Below are 22,518 nucleotides of genomic sequence, written 5' to 3'. Positions count from 1 at the left end.
GTGTGACCTCATGCATGCCTCTACATCTAAATGTTCCTAGTACCTTAAATCTGTTCATGACTCTCTTAAAATAAATCCTCAGGAATGACAAACTCCAAGGACATTTCCTGGGTGACAATCATCTACATTATGTTTTTAAAAATTGTTAAAGTTCTTTACGGTGATCCTTTAAATCCTGTGGCATATCCTTACCTTAATTAGAAAACAAATTTTAAAAGTTAAAAGAACTCTTCAGAAACTTATTCTTTCTTTAAAAATATCCCAAAGCAACATCTGTTTGGTAAGGATTTATACTCATATTTTACAGGTTTAAAAGACCCTCACCTTTTTTTACTGTTCTTCACCCTGAATTTTTTATTTATCCTCAGATTTTGAAATCTAACCATCAACAAAATTGTTAACAAGATCTTTTCCACCTTTAGAAAGCACTGGGGTCAAGTCTGTAGGAGATGCTTGCAAGACCCTACATCTGCTCCTCAGTACTGAAAGGAAATTTCTAGAAGGCCCAAAGCATGCTCATTACAAAGGTCGACTAGGTGTGGTGGTCCCACCTGAAATCCTAAAACTGGGAGGCTAAGGTTGCCAAGACTCTGAAGCCAGCTTGAACACATAAGGAGTTCTACAGGAGAGGTGGGTTCAGTGTGACTTTTATGAATTCCTCACATACGTACCTTGAAAGGTTTGTCTCCACTGTGTGTCAGCATGTGCCGCTGTAACCAACTCTGACTGGTTGATGGGGTGTTATACACCTTACAACCTTTCCACAAGCAAACGAATACCTGTTAAAAGACAATGTCATCATTCATCTCAAAGACTTTGGTTCCTTGTAATTTCGAATGGTGAAAATCTTCAACTGATAAAGACTGTGTATTCAATCATATACATATTATATATATATATATATATATATACATATATATTTTTTTTTTTGGCTTTTTGAGACAGGGTTTCTCTGTATGGCCCTGGTTGTCCTGGAACTCACTCTGTAGACCAGGCTGGCCTCGAACTCAGAGATCCACCTGCCTCTGCCTCCCAAGTGCTAGGATTAAAGGCGTGCACCACCACTGCCCAGCATACATTTTCATTCTAAGTTCTAAGTGCAATTTTGCCGGGTGCTTTCCCCTCGAGGACAACCATTACACCCCTCAGGATGGAGATTACACAGAAGATGACAATCCCCAGGCACTAAGACAAGCTTACTTACATTTGTATAACAAGGAAGAAACATTTACTACTTCTGAATACTAAGTAAATATGACAACAAAAATGCTCAATAAACATTAACTAATAGATAAGCTTTTTTATTTTAAAGATTTATTATTATAAATGAGTACACTGTAGCACCAGAAGAGGGCTTCCGATTTCATTATGGGTGGTTGTGAGCCACCATCTGGTTGCTGGGATTTGAACTCATGACCTTTGGAAGAGCAGATGGTGCTCTTACCCGCTGAGTTATCTCACCGGCCTGTAGATAAGCTTTAAACTTCAAAGAATGAGTCAAAAATTACGCTTTATGTAAGCTATATTTCACATTTTTCTACTCATGGATTCCCTATTCTCACATACACACGAACATTCTATATTCTTGTTCTGTTTTACCCATTACGAAAGTATTTTCAGGCCTGGTGGTGGTGGTGGTGGTGGTGGCACACGCCTTTAATCCCAGCACTTGGGAGGCAGAGGCAGGTGGATTTGAGTTCGAGGCCAGCCTGGTCTGCAGAGTGAGTTCCAGCACAGCCAGGGCTACACAGAGAAACCCTGTCTTTTGAAAAACTTCATATTTTCACCAATCTTAATTATGAAGCAAATATAAAAAGTTAACAAAGACCAACCTATCACTGTGAAGTGCTATACTCAGTTTCGGGAAACCAAATTTGACTAAGCCTAGAAAGTTGCAAAGCTAACAAGCTTCCCTGGATGAGAACACTCAGTGCTTTCCCACACACGAGTCTTCTTCCCTGGATGAGAACACTCCGTGCTTTCCCACACACAAGTCTTCTTCCCTGGATGAGAACACTCAGTGCTTTCCCACACACAAGTCTTCCTCTAAGGACCTGACATAGTGAGATCTCCCTAAGAAAAAAACTTGACTTCAAACTCTTCTTCCTAAAAATAATTATATACGAAAATCACTCTACCACTGTACTGTATGTACTACATAAACATACCAAAGTATATGAAGACGGAAGACAAGTGTATTAGGGTTAAGAGTGTAGATCTGTGGTAGAGTGTTTGCCTACCATTAAGAAAGCCCTGGGATTTTAAAGCAAAATAACATTTATTTATTTTTTTAAAAAGATTTCCTTTTTTTTAAAGATTTATTTATTTATTATATGTACGTACACTGTAGCTGTCCTCAGACATTCCAGAAGAGGGTGTCAAATTTGTTATGGGTGGTTGTGAGCCACCATGTGGTTGCTGGGACTTGAACTCAGGAGCCTCAGAAGAGTAGTCAGTGCTCTCAATCACTGAGCCATCTCTCTAGCCCCACAAACATTTTTTTTAAAAATGCAGGACTGGAGAGGCAATTCAGTGCCTACAAGCACTGGCTGCTCTTTGCAGGGACATGGGTCAAATTTCCAGCACCCACACAGAGCTCAAACAATCTTACTTCAGTTTCAAGGATTGTGACATTCTCTTCTAGCCTCCTTGGGAATCAGGCACATACTGTAAAATCCAGTGGGCAGCAAGCACTAGGAATGGTCTACTTTAGCTTTCTGCCTTTCTCAGATGGACCTGGTGACACGGGCCTGATCTAGCTTCTTAACAGGAACAGTAGGCACAACTGTCAGGTGGGGTTGCAATGACCTCCAGTGGTTGGTAGAGTACTTGACTAGAAAACACCAGCCTGAGAAACTAGGTGCAATGCCCATGCTGACACTAGGCCAGCAATTGGGAGATAGAGGCAAGGGGCTCTTAAAGAGGCCAGCCTGGATTATGAGACCTGATCTCAAAAAACAGAACTTACTCTAACAAGGCAACATCCCTGCTGCCCTTGTAAATGACTGCTCCCAGGATACTGCACATAAACTTCATTTAGGCAGACACTACATTTCGAAACACTTCCTCTTCAATTACTCCTGGCCCTCTTCTATTCATCCTATAATGCTTCACTCTCCAAGGTTGAAAAGCTACTTTAAACCACTAACAGGCTTGTAACTCAGCAGCATAAGGCAAGAGATAAGCGCAAAGGCTACCTGGGCTAGCTACAGAGGAAGCTCAAGGGACAAATCAAAGGCCTTTTGTTCAATACCAACCCCACAGAAACAACATTCCCAAGATTACTTTTGCACCAGTGAGGTGACCCATTGGGCAAAGGCACTTGTCACCAAGACAGAGCTTGAGGCAGAAGCAGGTAGATCTGAAAATTCAGGGTCCGTGGTCTACACAGTGAAATCCTGTCTCAAAAGAAACCTAGAGAAAGAAAAGTGTGAAATGCTACACATTACAGAAAAGAATTCAGTACTGTTTGATAAACACACATATATATTCCTGAGCGTAAATCTCCTCACTAAGAGTCTTAAATTATCAACCCAAGCAACATCAACAGAAACATCAACATAGCTGGGCACGCCTTTAATACGAAATCTCCAGAGGCAGAGGCAGGACAGCCAGGACTACACAGATCAAGTCTTGAAAATCTAAAGTATAGAAATAAAAAGGGAAGGAGGGAGGGAAGGAGGGAAGAAAAAAAATATATATCAACACAATATTTAAAAACAAGATTTAACCCTGGTTTTCTTTATGTACCTTTACTTTATGTGCATTAATTGGTGTTTTGTCTGCATGTATATCTACGTGACAATGTCAGATCTTAACCCTAGTATTCTAATGCTGGACAATTTCAATTTTGTTTGGATGACTTGGTTTTTGATGGGCCGCTCGATGTGGCCCAGGCTGACCTCTATCAGGAGTCTGACTCAACCTCTCATGTCCCAAGATTTTTACAGACCTACAACTATATTTTTGAGACAGGGCTTCTCTATATAGCCTTGGCTGTCTTAGAACTAGCTCTGTAGACCAGGCTAGCCCCAAACTCAGTGATTTACCTGCCTTTTCCTCCCAATTGCTGAGATTAAAGGTGTGTGCCACTGTCACCTAGCAAAATGACTAATTTGGGGATTTCAGAGGAACCCTGTCTCTCAAAAAAAACAAGGAATGGACAGGGGAGAAGGGAAGAAGAGCCAAGAAAAGAGGAAAGCAGGATGAAGACTTCAGATGCAGAACTGCAGCTATTTCACTGGTGGTTGTCCTTAGTTTTATGTTATTTTTTTCTTAGTCCTCCCTTTTACAGTGCTTGTGTTTTGCCTGAATATCTGTCTATGCACTGCATGCATGCACTACCTTAGGAGAGCAGAAGAGAGCAATGGATTCCCTTGGAACTGGAGTTCTGGGAGACCTGAGCTCTGAAAGAGTAGCCTGTTCTCTTACAAACACGGTGCTACCTCTCCAGCCCCACTTGTTCTGAAGCAGGTATCACATGTAGCCTCAGAACCTCTAACTAGACATCACCCTGCCTCTGCCTCCCAAGCAGGGGGCCATAGATAAATACCACTACTTCTGGCCTTGAAAAATGTTTTTATACTTGATTTTTAGAAACACTTCAATTATAAAATGTTTATTATTGTTTTTGTGTTTCTGAGGCACTGTCTTAAAATGTAGCTTTGGCTAGAACTTGCTATGCAGACCACGCTGACCTCAAACTCAAAAGTCCAACTTCCATTCCTTCCCCAGTGCTGGGACTAAAAGCTTGCCTCTCCAAATTCAGCAGTGGGTCCTATAAATAATTAAGGTTTTACTGTTTTAATAAATCCATAGTCCACTCTCATGTGATATGAAGAATCAATCCTATGTATAGCCAGGAGGTAGTGGAGCACGCCTTTAACCCCAGTACTTAGAGAGAGTCAGAGGCAGGCGGATTTCTGAGTGCAAGGCCAGCCTGGTCTACAGAGTGAGGTCCAGGACAGCCGGGGCTACACAGAGAAACCCTGTCTCGAAAAAAAAAAAGAATCCTATGTATTTAGTATTAGGGAACACTAGACAAAACAAATATGGTAAAACGTCTCCTGGCATGCCTATATTCCCAGAACTCAAAAGAAAAGGTGCCAAAGTGAAGGCTAGCGTAGCAAACATACAAAGGCTCTGGGTACTCTTCAAAGACAACATGTCACTATTGTACAATCAAAAGTACAGACTCAAAAGCTTGATTTTTTTTCCCTTTTTAATTACACAAAACATGGTTTTATTACTTAATTCTTTTGATATTAATCATATATAGCGTAGATACTCTTATCTCAAGTTCTGAGTGCTAGGGTTATATATAGCATCCAGGTTGTCTCATAATTCTTTAATTCATAATCTGTTGCTTAAGTAATTTAGTTTCCAGTATACCTACCTATGCTTTTAGGCAGGAGGGATGCTGGACAGATTAAAAAGAGCTCAGCAATTAAGAGCTCAGGCTTCACCGGGTGGTGGTGGCGCATGCCTTTAATCCCAGCAACTTGAGAGGCAGAGGCAGAGGCAGGCGGATTTCTGGTCTACAGCCTGGTCTACAGAGTGAGTTCCAGGATAGCCAGGGCTACACAGAGAAACCCTGTCTCGAGAAACCAAAAAGAGCTCAGGCTTCTCTTCCAGAGTGGACCTGGGTTCCGTTATCAGCACTCAAGTGGCAGCTCACAAGTCTCTATCTCTGGAATAAAATGGCCAGGCATGCAAGAGGACACAGACATGCATACGAGCAAAGCACCCACACATAAAGTAAATGAAGGGTTAAAGGGGCTGAAAAGATGGCTCTAATCCCTTGGAATTACAAGGGCTGGCTACAAGTGCCAACCCTGGCACCCTCTCTCAGGCTGGCTGAGTCCTGTCAGAGTACATAAGGCTTCCAACAGTGCCAGATCCTTGGAGTCACTGGTTCCATTTACATATTTCTACTACAGTTTCAAGAGTTCATTTCTTCAAAACAACCTATCTAGGAACAAACTTTCATCATGTAATTCTAGCAAGCAGATAGGATAATATTTAAGAGGGAAATTCACCAATTCCTTTCATGAATAAAAAAACCCTATTTGCAATTATAAATACAATTTTAAAAAAGCAGAATGAAGAAGAATGGCAAAACCAACCCCTCCACGCTGACCATCTACATGTATGGAGCGAATGTGGTCTGCCAGGTCTGGGCTGGAGTTGAAGCACGCCTGGCACTGGTCCCAACAACAGTTATAGGCAATGTGTTTGCTTGAAGCAGTAGCGCTCCCTTGTCCATTCATCATAGCTGGAGTTGAACGTCCACTGGAAATTGTGCTGTCTATGTCCATTAGAGTACTGCTTATGCTACAAGAGAAGAAAAGGGGCTGTTACTGTTTGAAATTCACAAGAAATAGGATCATATAAATACCGAATTACACACAACATCCTGCTCCATACAACTAATACATACTGACCAATTCTCCATTCTATTGCAATGCTCTAAGACTCGTTGGCAAAAATACAGCGGTGCCTCAAAATCAAATGCAAAGCTGGGTGGTGTGGGACTGGGGCAGGACTGCCAAGAATTGGAAGACAGCTTGAGAGAATGAGATCCACTGTGAATAGATCTTAAAGTCAAACCATCACCACTGCCACCCACAGCCACACCCCCCCACACACACACCACATACCCACACATACACACACAGAGAGCCTTTTTTAGAAATATGTACAATTCTGACTATACTATGTCTCTATGCCACTTGGTGCCCAAGGGTACTAGGAGGGCATTGGGTCTCCTAGAACTGATATTTATGAATCACCATGTTAATGATGGGAACTGAACTTAGGTCCCCTAGCATATACACCACTGCTCTGAACCATCTCTTCAGTCCCTTTAGGCCAAGACTGGTCTGTAACTCATCCCATCTCTGGCCTTCTTTTGCCTCTAGGGACTGAGTTTTTTTATTTTATTTTTTTAGGAATTATTCATTTTATGTGAGTACATTGTAGCTGTCTTCCAGCACACCAGAAGAGGGCATCAGATCCCATTACAGATGGTTGTGAGCCACCATGTGGTTGCTGGGAATTGAACTCAGGACCTCTGGAAGAGCACCCAGTGCTCTTAACCGCTGAGCCATCTCTCCAGCCCCAGGATTGAGATTTTTTTTAATAAAGCATTTTTATTAGATATTCTTTATATTTCAAATTTCTTTACCACTCTTGTATCCATAGCACACTTTTTGGTTTTGAGGCTGAGTTTCATGGCCTTAACTCCCAGGTAATCTAGGGATTTTCAAGTGGCTTTCAGTTTTTAGATCTAGGAATGGTAGATTGATAATAAATTAATAGATACAAAAAATTTCATGGGGGGGACACAACTTGCAGGGGTTGCTCTTTCCTTCATCAGGCATGGTAGAGGGCACTTTTAGCTGCTAAGTCATCTTGATAACACACCCCTCACCCAAAATCTTGACAGTCTGCTGCCCAGACTGGCAATGATTCAACTTTTAAAATTCATCTCTATCCCAAAAGACTGAAATGTCTATCAATCCGTTTTAGTTTGTTTAGTTTGCTAGTTTTTTGGGGTTTATTTTGTTGTTTTGTGTGAGACGGTCTTACTGGCCCAGGCTGCCTGGAACTTGCTCTGTAATGGAGAGCAGCCTTGAACTCATGAACCTCCTGCAAACCAGCCATCACTCTGCCCCTCACAGTTTTATTATGAAAAGGCTCAAATGGGGGGTTATAACGAAGTGGTAGGTTGCTTCCATAGCAGGTCCAAGGTCCAATTTCCAGCACCAAAGTTAATGCAATTCAGTTTCAGATCAGAGTACATTGCATTAGTGGAGTGCTTGCCTATTAATTATGAAGACCTTGGTTCAATCTCCAGGACCAAAAAAAGAAAGCAAAAAGGTAAAAGGGAGGGAAACTGGGGGGAGGGTGGGGACCTGCAAGATGGCTCAGTGCAGGTGACCTGGGTTACAATCTGACAGTGTCTCAAAACCAAATTAACTGTAGAGATGAGAGATATAACTCCGTGGTGCAACACTCATTTAGCACGTTCACAACTTACCCTGAGAGACAGAACTAACTCCTACAAAGCTGTTCTGACCTCTGCATACATGCCTTCACACATGCACATGAAATAAATTAAAATGTAACAAAAAGTCTAAAGACCTGCCACCCAAATCAATGCTAATCAAATATCATTTTCATTTTTATGTGTTGGGGCTCCATATAATTCCATTTGAGTAAATATTTTCAAATACTACTAGAAATTCATAAGGTTTTTTAAAATTCTGAATGACACATAGCTGTACATATTTATGGGGCAAAATGATGTTTTACTATCTGTACAAATGGATGAGCAAGCTAGAGTAATGAGCATCCCCATAACCTTAAACATTATCACCTGTTGTAGTACTTACAGTAATCACTGTGATGTGCAGGAGGGAACACAAGAACTTATTCCAAGTGTAGCACTATACCCTGTAAATTGTTTTTAAATTGTAGTTTTTCAACAGACATCAAAATGTCCACTACTGTGAGAACAGCATATTAAAGGGCTGGAACCCACTGTGCTCTGAGTGTGACAGGAAAGGATTAAGGTATCATGAACTTAAGCAGGAATGTTTACTCCTGACCCTTCCTTCAAGAACAAATGAAGGTTCTGGTTTGAGGATTCCAGTAAGAACTTCCCAAATCTCTAAGAAATCAGAATTGTTCCCTTGCTAATAATGAAAAGCACAATCTTCAGGAGCCCTTCAATATACATAGGGAAATATATATTATATATATGGGGTCTGGGGGACTCCTGCATGTGTGGTACATATCTACAGCCTATAAAACTCCATTTTTTGCGATAGTATATGAGCCACCTAGTGTGACATGTCTGGAACCCTCTGGCAGCGGGAGGAGGGATCACTTAGCAGTTCTGACCTGGATGCAGGTGCAGGGCTCACACCTGGATCCCTGAGTAAGAAAGGGATTTCAGAAAGGGATTTCAGAAAGTTCCTTGTTAGCTTTTGTTGTCCACTGGACACAATGTCAATCAAGTTCTAGGCTAGTCTGTACAAAGAGTGAGAGCCTATCTCAAAGTGGGAAGAGGGGTGAACAGAATGAAGCAAACACATGACCCTACATACCAAACTACTTAAACTGAAGCAAAAAAGTATAGATCTAAGAGCATCGAAAAGGGTCATGAGAGTAAACAATAGAACCTTAAACTTTAGTTGTGTGTCAGGTTGTTTGATTCAGATCTTGCTATGTATCCCAGATTGGCTTTGAGCTTAAAAAAGGAATGAGTGAGCCATGTGTGGCAAATCTTCGACCTTGTCTTTTGAGTAGTAAGCAGCCTGTTTAGCAAACTGAAGATAACCTTCAGACCATACAAAGGAGCCTGAGTCTAAGGGCTAACAAGGAAGAGCGTTGGTTGGTACAGGTGCTTCTCTTCACCTGTACCTCGGCCACTTAGGACTGCATGTGTTTTCCTTAGTATCTGTCTGCACTTGGGTGGTAGAAGTGGGCACATCTCTGTGAGTCCCAGGTTAGCCAGAGCTGCATACATAGTAAGACCCTGTTTCAAAAAATAATTAAAAACTCAGGATAAGGGACTAGAGACAGCTTAAAGTAAAACATATGGCTGTCACACTGAACTGATCATAAAAAATTAGAAGTACATTAAAAATCATTAAACCAAGAAATTATTACTGTTATGGCTCTAAATTACATCTAATTATCACAGGAAAACTAATAGTCAAAATGGGTTTTTCTAATCAAAATGAAAGAAAGACTACTGTCTATCCCTACAATGACTCCTCTAGAGAAAGACAAAGGATTTCTTTCCCCAAGACCCAGCAGCATTCACTAAATTGGTCAAAAGGGACTTTATGCAACAATGATGAAATGCAGTCTGTGGAAAACAAGCAGGCTGCTTTCCTCTATGGCCTCTCACACCACACTGCACACTGAGTCTGTTTCTCGAGTAGACAGCCCTTCAGCACTACTACACCCACAGTTCTCTAGCATAGCAATCAGTTCAGACTATACAGTTAAACAAAGTGTCACCTTTTACTTTGAAAAAGAAATGTTTTTTTCAGGAGGCTGGAAACCCCCTGGTTAAGAGCAGCAGCTCTTGCAAAGGCCCAGATTCTCTTCTCAGTACTCACACTGGGTGGCTGGCTAGCAAACACCTCTAACTCCAGCTCGAAAGGATTTGAAGTCTCTGGCCTCTCAGGCACCTGCACTCCCAAAGACCCAATACAGATACAGACATACAAAAAAAAATTTTAAACAAAAATATCTTTAAGTTCCAGAAAAATGTAATCCAAAAAATGACATTTAAAGAAAAGCTGCCAGGGGTTAGAGAGATAGCTCAGCGGTTAAGGGCACACGGTGGCTCACAACCATCTGTAATGGCATCTGATGCCCTCTTCTGTTGTGTCTGAAGACAGCTACAGTGAACTCATATATAAACTAAATAAATTTAAAAAAAAGAAAAGAAAGGCCAGTGAGGTGGCTCATTGGGTAAAGGCACTTACTGTAAAAGCCTGGGGACCTGAGTCCGACCCCAAAACCCACATAAAGCACCACACTCCCCAGATAAACTGTAGAATTTTCAGGGTTTAAAGGTTTGTTTTTACTCATAGGTGAGAAAGCAATTCAGAGACTAAAAAAAGAAAAAGAAGCGGCTTCCTGAGGTATATTATATGCTTCACTCCATGGGCTACTCTTCCATAGGATCTGGGTTTAATTCCCAAAACCATCCTAACTCCAGTGCCAAGGCTCGCAATGGCACCAAGCACACCTGGTACAACCATAAATGCACACAGAATGCCCATACACACTCAAGACACGGATCAGAGGGATACCTAGCTCAAAGGGCTCCATGCTTGCTTTTTGCTCCTTCTCAGATCAACTCTAGGAGAAAGTAGTCAGTCCACACTGATGCCATACAAACTACCTGGTGCTGGTGCTCCCTCGTGCCACACTGCAGGAGTGGTCCGTGCTGAAATGGCATCAGGGTTCCACTGCAGCCCCCACCATTAACAAATGCCAGGTAAAGTATAAAATACTCACTGCGTGCTGCACTCACGCTCTCATAAACACACACACACAGCCACTATCTTTAGAAATATTTAGTTTAAAATACTATTAACTCCAGCTACAAGAGACCAATGCCTCTGATCTCTGAAATCACTTTCACCCTCAAGTACAGATAAACACATAACTACATTTAATTTAAAAGAAATCTTTCAAAAACAAAAATGTCTAATGCATGTTTGTAAAGGACACCATTAAATCAAATATTCTACTATCTAGGCATTTCTAGTTAAAGAACAAGCATACTTAAAAATGTGAATAAATTTTAAGGATAACAGAGGATTAACTCAAACGTTTAACATGTTTTCTTTTAAGACAGGGATCCTGTTTCAACTCTAGTTGTCCTGGAATTTGCTCTGTAGACCAGGATACTACCTCTGCCTCCCAAATGCTGGGATTAAAGGTGTGCTCCACCACTGCCTGGCTCTCTAAATGTTTTCAAAGCCTGAAAAACTAACCATTCCAATAGAAAAAGTTCAGATAAGGTGAGGATATTGCTGTCACAGGAATGCCTCAACCTTTTAAAGGATTTTAAGCTACTTTATAACTCCCTTCCATGAAATCAACTGTGAATCCAGAGACTGCTCAAGAATTAATTTGGATCCTAAGCAGCATGATTGCTCATACCTGCAATCCCAACATTCAGGAGACTGAAGGCTGCCATGAGTTTGAGGCTAGCCTAGGTTAGAGTGAATACCAGGCCAGTCTTAAACCAGAATCACTCAGTCAAAAAAAAAAAAATTATGGAGCTTTTCCAAATTTAACCTAACTCTGAATCATAAAACTCAAAGCTAACAAGAGGTATTTCAAAACCATCAAGGTTACAATCCAATTTCTCTGTTAAGGATTCCTCACGCAGGTGAAAAAGCTACTACCCTGAAATAACCACCACAATAGCACTTTTCAGTTGCCACTGTTTAAAAGTATTAACAAAGCAAGAATAGGCCAATGAAGTGGCTCAGCAGGTAAACGCAGATTCCTGCAAAGCCAGCTGAGTTCAGACAGAGCATACAAGATGGAAAGAACTATCCAGTCTCCCTTCATCTCTGTAGTGCACCTGGTTTACACACATACACCAATAAATAAATGTTAATAAATTAAAAGGGAAGCAAGCATGCTTGATTGATTGTTTAACCTTATCTGGACTTGATACCAATACTACTCTTCATTGAGTTATGTCAAAATTGGATATCCAATACCAAATGAAACCAAATTACTTAGCTATTGTTTAACCAGAAATTCACTGTCCCCTGAAATTAAGAGAGGGTGGGGATGGGGACAACTCTAGGACACATACCACTTATTTCACATTCTAAGCCAGAGCTGTAAGCCACTGCAGCCACACCTTTCTCTGCCAGGAAAGACTTGATTCCCACTCCCCTAAACCTTAGTGTGGACAGCTCCCCAAGGCCCATCTCAAAGGTCTAACTGCAGGTGGGACCCAGTCTAGCAGGAAGAAGCAGGCTGGATCTCTGAGTTTGAGAACAGCCTGGTCTATTTACCAGTTACAAGACAGCCAGGACTACAGAGAGTTGCTCAAAAGAAGAAACCCACAAGTTCCTCCCATGCTCAATCTCACTACATGCTAAATGTATTTCTGAGCCAGGATGGATTTGAATCTTCCCCATCCCACCCTACCCTACCCTACCCCTGCCCTAGAACTATAAACCAAAATAATACTCAGTGTTTCTTTCTCTGTATAGCTCTGGCTGTCCTGGAACTCACTCTGTAGACCAGGCTGGCCTTGAACTCAGAAATCCACCTGCCTCTGCCTCCCAAGTGCTGGGACTAAAGGCATGCGCCACCACCGCCACTCTTCCTTAAAAATGGAATAAAGTGAAGTATTCCAAGTCTTCTTCTGAGGGAGTTACGGAGGTATGAACCTTGTTCACACCCAGCTGCTGTCTCTGCTAATGCTGTTTCCACTGAGACGCTCAATTTGTTCCCACCTGCTTAATGGAAGTTAGAATAACCCCTCTTGTGCATCATCAACATGATGAACTGCAGGCATGTCAACATGGACACTAGGCAGAAGAGTTGGTAGACTGTCAATGAAATACACACTGCAATGAGTAAGAGCACGTGCTTTACTGTGCAGTCAGAATCAACTAGTGTCTCTGAAGGGCAGGCAGGGTTTTAACTGAGCACAGTAGCTCCCAGCAGCAGAGCCCCAAGCAGGCTGGCTGTTCCACGGGGTTTCTTAAAGATAATACCTTCCCCAACCACACCTACAGTTTAGCACAATTGTTCTAAGTTTCCCTAAGAAACTTGGGTCTGTTTCACACCCATTCAAGAACAATTCTTGTGGTAGATATAAGGTGGATCCTGCATTTGGAAGGGTGAGAATTTCTGTGAACCCCAGACTAGCCTGGGCTACAAAGTGAAACCCTGTCGTACAGACTGTTGGAGGAGAAAGAACAAGGATTTACTTATCTCAGTTTTAAAGTGTCAAAAAGAATCCCTGAGGTTTTCTTGCAGACTGGTCCCTCATCACTAACTAGTAACATGTTCATCTTTGTTGGCAACCAGAATTGAAAGACCTCAGAATGCTTTAACTTAAAATCAAGTCAAAGTCCAGGGATGGCTAAGGTAGGTAAGGCTGAACTGTCAAGAAAGGGCAACTGGGTTACACCCTCCCCCTCCCCCAAAATACAATACAACCCACAGAGGAATCACTATTGGCTTACAAATTCTAATCAAAAACTAGCAGATGATGTACTTTCGGAATATATTAAGCATGGGTTTCTTTTGGAAGTACATTAATAATCGACTTCGATTATGAAATTTTACAAAGCTTTCAAAGATTAGAGCAGCAATTCTATCTAAAACAAGCTCTTAGAACAGACAATTCCTCCAGATACCTCCTCGACTTTAAAAAACAAAATCACCAAAGGGAAATGTGACTCCCACATCAAAGTATCACTGTATAATGCCGATTTTTTTAAGCCACATTCTAATTTTTTTAAACCTACATGGCTGTATCTTGTGACTCCCAATTCTTTCCCATTCGGCAAAGTTCCTGTGAAGGACATCAATTCAAATTCACTGTTCCTTTCCACAATGGTCTCTTTCTGTGTTTTAAACTTGTTTGCTCAGATTTGATGACCAAAACTCAAATCCCCTGAGATGACATAACTGACATATATGTAAGGGATCTGAGAAGCAGTGATTACACATAACAGACCAACAATCCTTTTTAAAGTAAAGCAACGCCAGGTGGTGGGGGTCTCCTCCCTGCCCAAGTTAGTTCTGTGAGATCCAGGAGACCAGCCATATTGGAAAACACTTGTCAATTACAGTTCTGACAAGTGTTCCCGAACACCGATGCAGGAAGCTAACCTTGTGTACCGAAGTGTACATCAAGGGCCTCTGGAGCTCGGTCGGAGCGTCTGGGCCGCTTTGGGGGTGGGGGGTGGGGGCCGTCTCCCGGACAGAGTCGTCCTTCGGTACGAAAGGAGAACCGCGCGACCAGGGAAGGAGGGTGGGGAAAGGAGAGTTGGGGGGGGGGAGATGGTGAGGAGTTGGAAGCCGCTTAGAGGCGAGAGAGGGGCGCGGCGGCCGCCCGGGATTTCCAAGTTGAGATCTTGGGGGGGAGGGGCCGAGAATCAGGGGGCGGGAGAGCGGAGAAAAAGTCCCCCGGGTCTGGGGTCCCAGAGTCGGGGGCAGAGGAGATCTTAGAAGACCTTCCCAAGTCGAGCAGAAAGGCGGGCGGGGCAGGGAAGGAGAGGCAAGGAACGGGAAGGACCGTGGCAAGAAAAGTCCCCTTGGTCCCCTCGGTGGAACCCGGAGTCTACAGAGCAAGGGATCGCTGCCAGAAGGTCCCCCCACCGCCGGCGGGGCCACGGGTACAGGAGGTGGGAGGGGATCGCGCAAGGAAGTCAGCTCAATGGGGTGCAAGGGGAGTCCCCTTGGTCCCCTCGACGGGGTTCGCGCAGAGTCCCCTCGAATCAGGAAGAAGTCCCCGGAGTCCCCTCGACGGGGTCCGGGAGGAGTCCCCTCGGCGGCGCACTGACCTGTCCTCCGAGTCCATGCGGCTCAGCGGCTCCCCGTCGGACGACATCTCCAGGCTGCCCCGCCGGCCCCCGGAGGTCGCGCTGCTCCCACCTCCCCCGGTGCCGTAGCCCTCGTCGCCGCCGCTCGACACCACGCTACTGCTGCTACTACCGCCGCCGCTGCCCGGGCCGCCCGGGCCGCCCCTCGGTCCCTTGGGCTCCTCCAGGCCCTCCTTCCCGTCCCCATCGCCGCTGCTGCTGCTCGCCGCGCCCGGGCTGAGCGAGCGCGTCTCGTCGCCGCTGCAGCCGCCGCTGCTGCTGCCCACCAGGCTCTCGGCGCTGCTCTCCTCCTCGGCGCCGCCGCTGCTGCTGCCCCCGTCCTCATCGTCCTCGTCGTCCTCGTCCTCGTCCCCGCCCGCCTGGCTGGCGCTCTCGGGGCTCGGCTCCGACATGGTCTCCGCCTCGCCGCCCCCCGCGCCGCCCCCGCCGCCGCCGCCGCCCGCGCCGCCGTTTAACAGCAGCGCGGCCACCGCCTCTGCCTCCGCCTCGTCGTCCTCCTCCTCCTCCTCTTCCTCCGGCGGCTCGGCCCGGCCGCGCGCCGCGGGCCCGGGGCTGCCGGGGGACAGCGGGCTGAGGCGGGAGAGCTCCTCCAGGTCGGCCATGTCGGTGAGCGCGGCGGCCATGGCGGCGCCTGCTGCTCCTCCGCCTCCTCTCGCCGCCGCCGCCGCCGCCTCCTCCTCCTCGCCCCCGCCCACCCCGGCGCCCGCACGCCCCAAACTCCTCGCGGCCGCCGCAGAGCGGGAGGAGGGCCCGCGGGGCTGCGTCAGGCTGCACACGCGCTACGGAGCCCGCGCGGGGACACGCGCCGGAACGCGCGCGCTCACGCGGAGGAGGCAGCGCGCCTGCGCGGCGGCCCGCGGCGGCCACGCCCCCGGCCGGCCCGGCCCCTCCAGAGTTTCTCGGGGCCTTCCCACGCCTTCCCGCTCCGGGTGGAGGCGGGACGAGCCCTCGAAACCCCAAGTCGGTGGGGACTTTCACAGCCCTGTACTTCTCTATGGGGAAACCATCGGCTCAGAGCGTGTGTGGGAAGGTGTCCCGTGGAAGGGAGCCCTAAGTGGGGCAAGCGTCTGGCCTTCCGAGCGCTTGCCATACTCCAAGACAGGCCACGAAAACGTGCAGAAAGTTAAATAGGGTTTTTCGAGGCACCGAGCCAACGTCCACACCCCGGAGGCAGAGGCCTCACTCTCAGCCGGGCTCGCTTACCTGTCCCGATGTCCCAACGACCCGAGGAGGGCAGCTCAGACGAAGCGGGTAGCTCTTTGGCTCGAGATCCTCGCAGGTTTGAGCCCCGGGGCTTCTAATAAAATCTGGGGTGAAGCTGTAGACAGGCTGAGTTCTTGGGGGTACAGCGCTGGCTCAGCCGGCCGTTGAGCGCTCTAACCGCTCTTCCAGAGGGCCCGGCGCTCGGTTCGCAGCACCCACATGGCCGCTTACAACTGTCTTAACTCCAGCAGCTCTGACCCCCTCTCCTGGCCTCCCACCCAGTCACGTGGGGTGTGCACACAAGTCCCCGATCTAAAATAGGCGTGCCTACGGTCCCAGCCCTCGGGTGGCCGAGGCAGGAGGGTCTCTGAGACCTCAAGGCCAGCCTGATCTATATAGCAGAGTTCTGGGCGGGCCGGTGATGACACAGTGAAATCCGGTCTCAAAGAGAGAAAGGGAGGGTACAAAGAAGAAAGCCTGGAAGAGATTACTACTCAAACTAGAGAAAGGCTCCTCCCTAGCCCCAGGCCAGCGTCCCTTTCCCTTGCATTAAGGGAAGCATCGCAAAGTCCTAAAGTTGGTAAGGGAATGCTTTGTAAAGAAGCTTTTGTAGAATAAAGACCTGGAGTTTTTGAGGAAGGCTGGTGAGGAGCCCACATCTATCACACCCTGACTCTGGGCACTTCTGGTGCTCTGGAGTGGGAAGGCAGTCTCGAATAGAGCATTTTCTCAGGCAATCTTAGCTCTACACACACACACACAGAGAGAGAGAGAGAGAGAGAGAGAGAGAGAGAGAGATCCCCCAGGGAGAGTACTTTCATGTTTCTAGAATTCACTGCCCTAATAAAAAATAAATAAAAAGAGAACCATGCAACATGTAGCCTACAAAAATAATCTCAGCACTCAAGTATGAGGCCAGAAGGATTGATGCACCTTTGAGGCCAACTAGTGTGGGCTACAAGGTAAAGGCCTATTTCCCCACAAATTTTGTAGTAGTGCAGCTTTGGCCTTAACCTTTGGATACATACCACCCCATGTAATGTGTTAACACTGAAAGTGTTCTCCCCCGCCACCCCTCGTGGAAGGAAACATCCTCTTAAAAAAAATGTTGCCTCAAGGAAAAGCAAAAATTAAAAATACACAATATGGGACAATGTGGTTTAAAAATGTATCTACACTGCCAGGCCCTAACCTCAAACACTAACTTTCAAAGTCATTCTTCCATATACATCATGAATGTGTTGTCTTCTTTGTGCTCTAAAAATCACAACTGCCAGGCGGTGGTGGCGCATGCCTTTAATCCCAGCACTTGGGAGGCAGAGGTAGGTGGGTTTCTGAATTCGAGGCCAGCCTGGTCTACAGAGTGAGTTCCAGGACAGCCAGGACAACACAGAGAAACCTTGTCTTGAAAAAAACCAAAAAAAAAAAAAAAAAAATCACAACTGGACTGAAATAAAGCATAGAATCAGTGTTTGTGGTGGTTGCTGAGTTGAACATTAGAGATTAGGACTGAGTTACCCCACCCCTTCTAAGAATTTTATGCACATATTTTAATACTTCCCACCCAATAAACCTTTATTTAAATGAAGACTCATAGCTCTATTCTAGGAACTTGATGGCCTAGAGCAGTGACCTTTTTCTCCTTGGAGCTCTTCCTCGATTTCCCGCTTTCCAGAATCTGAATAGAATTGTAAGGTGGGAGCCCAGCCAAAGGGGAAACACACAGCCACCACCTGAGTTAGAGTCAAATCCAAAAGCACTTCCTGTCACTGTGTTCAGTCTCATGAGCACACCCTCCTGATCAAGAGTGGTTGCCTTGTCTGGTCCCTTCAGTTATAATGATGGTCTCTTTCTTTGTGACCCCAACTGGTGCCTCACTTTATAAACTGTATTATTGGTTTAGGCACCGTCCTCAAACACACCAACCACAGTACTAATGGGGTCACTGATTCTACCCCTCACACCTCCATCCCATTGCCTTCTCACACTTGACTCTGCTGTTCCAGTCACCAGCCCTGTCTGCCAGAATCTGAAAGGCAGAGAGGGTGTCTTCAGAAGAGATGGAGATCAGTGTGTTGAGCAGCTCTGTTAGTGGGAACCTGGGGAGGGCTGCTGTGCTCGCAGTTCAAGGCTTTCCGTGAAACAACTCTTCATGAGTTCTGTTTCCTTTAGAGACCCAGACGGGTTTTCCTGGGCCTAGGCTTGAGACAGATTTGAGTCACAGCTACCCCAAGCTGCATTTATGACTCTCCATCGAGTGACTAAGTCTTTCTTACACAGCTTCTCTCGTTCACTAAAACAAGTCCAGTTCTAGGAAGAAGCCTTCACCCGTGTCAGCCAGTGTGCCTCAGTCTTGCCCTCAGCAGGTCACCAGACGTGCCCAGGCGTGCTGAACCACAGAGCGACAAACCCACATCAGCTCTGAGTTGGGATTCCTGCCCCACTGCAAATTAGATGCTTCTAAAATTTCTCTAACATTGGCAGCCAGTTACATTTCTCACCTTGGTTTTATGTCCGTTTCTTCAGTTTCTGTGCATAGATACTGCCCTGGTGAGCAAGATCGATAGTACCTCTGTGGCCTCCCCTGAGTGACTTGGCATTGAAAGGAAATACACATGGAGACAGCATCTTGCTGCAGTGAAAGCTAGAAAGAACGACAAGGGTTCCATGCCGTCTCTCATATGTCTATAGTTTGACGTGGAAATTCATCAGCAAACCCCGACTCCTTCTAGACTCTAGCCCCATTAAGAGGTCACACTAAGGGGCTGGAGAGGTGGCTCAGCAGGTAAGAGCACTGACTGCTCTTCCAAAGGTCCTGAGTTCAAATCCCAACAACCACATGGTGGCTCACAACCACCTGTAATGGGATCTGATGCCCTCTTCTGGTGTGTCTGAAGTCAGCTACAGTGTACTTAAGTATAATAATAAATAAATCTAAAAAAAAAAAAAGAGGTCACACTAAGAGGTTCTAGGTATGGGTAGAACGTATGCACTGAGAGAAGTTTAGAGATGTAAACTAGGCCGACCTCCATCCACTTCACAGAAAGCCACCTGCTTCCCAAGTACCAGGATAAGCAAGTATGCTGCATGCCCAGGTCACTTAGTTTATTGTTGTTGTTTGTTTTACATGTGCTGATATTTTGCTCATACGTTTATCTATATATCATATTTGTATGTGGTATTCACAGAGGACAAAAGAGGTATTTTATTGAGAGCCTTTTTTGTTTTTTGGTTTTGGTTTTTCGGTTTTTGGAGACAGGGTTTCTCTGTGTAGCCCTGGCTGTCCTGGAACTCTGTAGACCAGGCTAGCCTCAAACTGAGAAATCGACCTGCCTCTGCCTCCCAAGTGCTGGGATTAAAGGGATGCATCACCACTGCCCAGCCTTTAGAGTCTTATTTAGCCCAAAATGACCTTGAATTTGATATGTAGCTGAGACGGACTTTGGATTATCATTTTTAAGGATTTGTTGTGTAATTAATTTTAAATGGGTGTTTGTTTGAGTACAGGTGCTTAAGGAGTCCAGAAGAAGGCATGGAGCCCTCCTGGAGCTGGAGTTACAAGCAGTTGTGAGCCACCCTATGCTGGGCACTAAGAATCGAACTTGCACTGGGCAGTGGTGGCACACACCTTTAATCCTAGGCCTTGGGAGGCAGAGGCAGGCGGATTTCTGAGTTCAAGGTCAGCCTGGTCTACAGAGTGAGTTCCTGGACAGCCAGGGATACACAGAGAAACCCTGTCTCGAAAAAAAAAAAAATCGAACTTGCTTCTTCTGCAAAAGCAGTACAGTATGATCTTCCTTCCCTCCTTCCTTCCATCCTTCCTTCCATCCTTCCTTCCATCCTCCCTTCCCCTTCCTTCCTTCTACCCTCCCTCCCTCCCTCCTTCCTCTCCCTCCCTCTCTCCTTCCCTCCTTCCTTCCTTCCTTCCTTCTTTTCATTTTTGTTTTTTGTTTGAAGACAGGGTTTCTCTGTGTAGCACTGACTGTCCTGGAACTCCCTCTGCAAAGCAGGTTGGCCTGGAACTCAGAGTTGCTTCCTAAATGCTGGGTTTAAAGGTGTGTGCACCACCACTGCCTGGCTTGCTTTGGTTGGTTTTGTTTATTTTTTATTTTTTTAAAATATTTATTTATTTGTTTATTTTGTGCATATGAGTACACTATAGCTGTCTTCAGACACACCAAAAGAGGGCATCAGATCCCATTACAGATAGTTGTGAGCCACCATGTGGTTGCTGGGAATTGAACTCATGACCTTTGGATGAACAGTCAGTGCTGTTAACCCCTGAGCCATCTCTCCAGCCCCCGGTTTTGTTAACTTTTATTTTTATTTAGTTTTCTTCTAGAACTCCTGTAGCCAAAGTTTACCTCAGACACCATAAATAGCTGGGGATGACCTTGAACTTCTGACCCTGTGGCTCCACTTTCTTCCCCACTCCTCTTTTTTATCTAAGTGACACTTTACCCTTTACTCAGATTGGCAAGCTATTGCCTTCCCTGATCCCATTTCTTTTTTTACATAAGGCCTCTGTAGCCCAGGCTGACCTGAAACACCCAAAGTAGTCAAGAATAACCCTGAATTCCTTCCCTGTCCCCATCCTTAGCTTGAGCTCAGAGCTTCCAGAAAGGGACCACCACAGGCGGCTTTTCAGGGTTTGCCAATTGTTCCTTTTGGGTTGGTAGTGGAAGAGAAGGCCTCCTTAAAGTCCAGGCCAGTTTTGAACTTGCTCTGTAGCCCATGGTAGCCTTGAATTTACATTCCTGTCTATGGCTCCAGAACAGCTAGGATAGCAAACAGGCCTGTGCCCCCAGGCCCCTGCTCCCCCCCCACACACCCCACCCTAGCCCCACCTCACTGATATCAGTAGTAGATTACAAGATTGTTTTTTTGTTCTTTGTTTTTTGGGTTTTTTTTTGGTTTTTGGTTTTTAGAAACAGTGTTTCTCTGTATAGCCCTGGCTGTCCTGGAACTTACTCTGTAGACCAGGCTGGCCTCAGAAATCCAACTGCCTCTGCCTCTCAAGTGCTGGGATTAAAGGCGTGCGCCATCACCGCCCAGCTACAAGGTTGTTTTTATTAGCAAAACGTTTTAGTTTTTTTTTTAAAGATGTATTTATTTATTTTATGTATATGAATACACACTGTAGATGTACAGATACAGTTGTGAGCCAGTTGTGAGCCTTTCTCTGGTTGTTGGAAATTGACTTTTAGGACCTCTGCCTGCTCCAGTTAACCCTGCTTGCTCCAGCTCAAAGATTCATTTATTATATTATACATAAGTACACTGTAGCTGTCTTCAGATGCACCAGAAGAGGACATCAGATCTATTGTGGGTGGTTGTGAGCCACCATGTGGTTGCTGGGATTTGAACTCAGGTCCTTTGGAAGAGTAGTCGGTGCTCTCACCCACTGAGCCATCTCACCAGCCCCTACTTTGTTTTTTAAAGCAGTCACACAGCTGTTTATGTAAGGTGAAGAAACTCCTCAGTGTCCCCGGGCTCTTCCCCAAAGTATCTACTTAAGTGCCAGCTAAGCAGCTGCTGGAGCAGCTGACCTCCTTTTGTAGGCTTGCAGTAGCAGAGGTTGGCAACAAGGACGGGCAGAGTCTCACCTGCAAGGTCCAAGGAGCATGCTTCCATATGCGTTAAATATATTTGACTATATGCCAGATACAATTGCATTTTTAAAAAAAGATTTATTTGTTATTTACATGAGTACACTGCAGCTGTCTTCAGACACAGAAGAGTTCATCGGGTCCCATGACAGGTGGTTGTGAGCCACCATGTGATTGCTGGGAATTGAACTCAGGACCTCTGGAAGAGCAGTCAGTGCTCTTAACCGCTGAACCGAACCATCCCTCCACCCCCGATACAATGGCTTTTTAAAACAGGTATTTCTTTGTATTTGTGCGAGTGCATGCGTGTGTGTGTGTGTGTGTGTGTGTGTGTGTGTGTGCGTGCGTGTGCATGTGCGTGTGTCCTTGCACATGCCATGGGGAAGGCAGAAGACAACTTGCAGGCATTGGTTACCCCCTTCTACCTAGGGGTCTCGGGGATTGAACCCTCGTCTGCCAGGCTTGCTGGTGAGTGCCTTTACTCCCTGGTCTAGCTACAGCACCCCATTCCTGTTTTCCTCTAGTCTGGGTACTGAAAGCAGGACCTCAACCATGGCGGGAAGATGCAACCTAGCCGCCCCCCG

At 45.6% G+C, this 22,518-nt stretch overlaps 1 protein-coding gene across 4 annotated transcripts in view; it reads right to left on the bottom strand.

Moving 5' to 3' along the window:
- The window catches only part of Aebp2 (AE binding protein 2), a 36,328-nt gene extending 19,761 nt beyond the window's left edge, over nucleotides 1-16,567 (bottom strand). For 2 of the 4 annotated variants that reach the window (XM_031383783.1, XM_031383781.1), the window contains exons 1-3: nucleotides 15,084-15,891; nucleotides 6,126-6,333; nucleotides 672-779 (exon numbers count right to left, since the gene is read on the bottom strand). In XM_031383783.1, the coding sequence (XP_031239643.1) occupies nucleotides 672-779; nucleotides 6,126-6,333; nucleotides 15,084-15,745 (978 nt within the window). In that variant the 5' untranslated portion in view covers nucleotides 15,746-15,891. Of the gene's footprint in view, nucleotides 1-671; nucleotides 780-6,125; nucleotides 6,334-15,083; nucleotides 15,893-16,325 lie in introns of those variants that run through there. The other 2 variants (XM_031383784.1, XM_031383780.1) reach the window with 2 other exon arrangements.
- Between the last annotated feature and the right edge of the window lie 5,951 nt (nucleotides 16,568-22,518).

This window comes from Mastomys coucha, unplaced genomic scaffold, assembly GCF_008632895.1.
Source record: "Mastomys coucha isolate ucsf_1 unplaced genomic scaffold, UCSF_Mcou_1 pScaffold20, whole genome shotgun sequence".
NCBI classification, from domain to species: Eukaryota; Metazoa; Chordata; class Mammalia; order Rodentia; family Muridae; genus Mastomys; species Mastomys coucha.
Note: the sequence above shows the minus strand (reverse complement) of the source record. Positions and strands in the feature narration are given on the sequence as shown.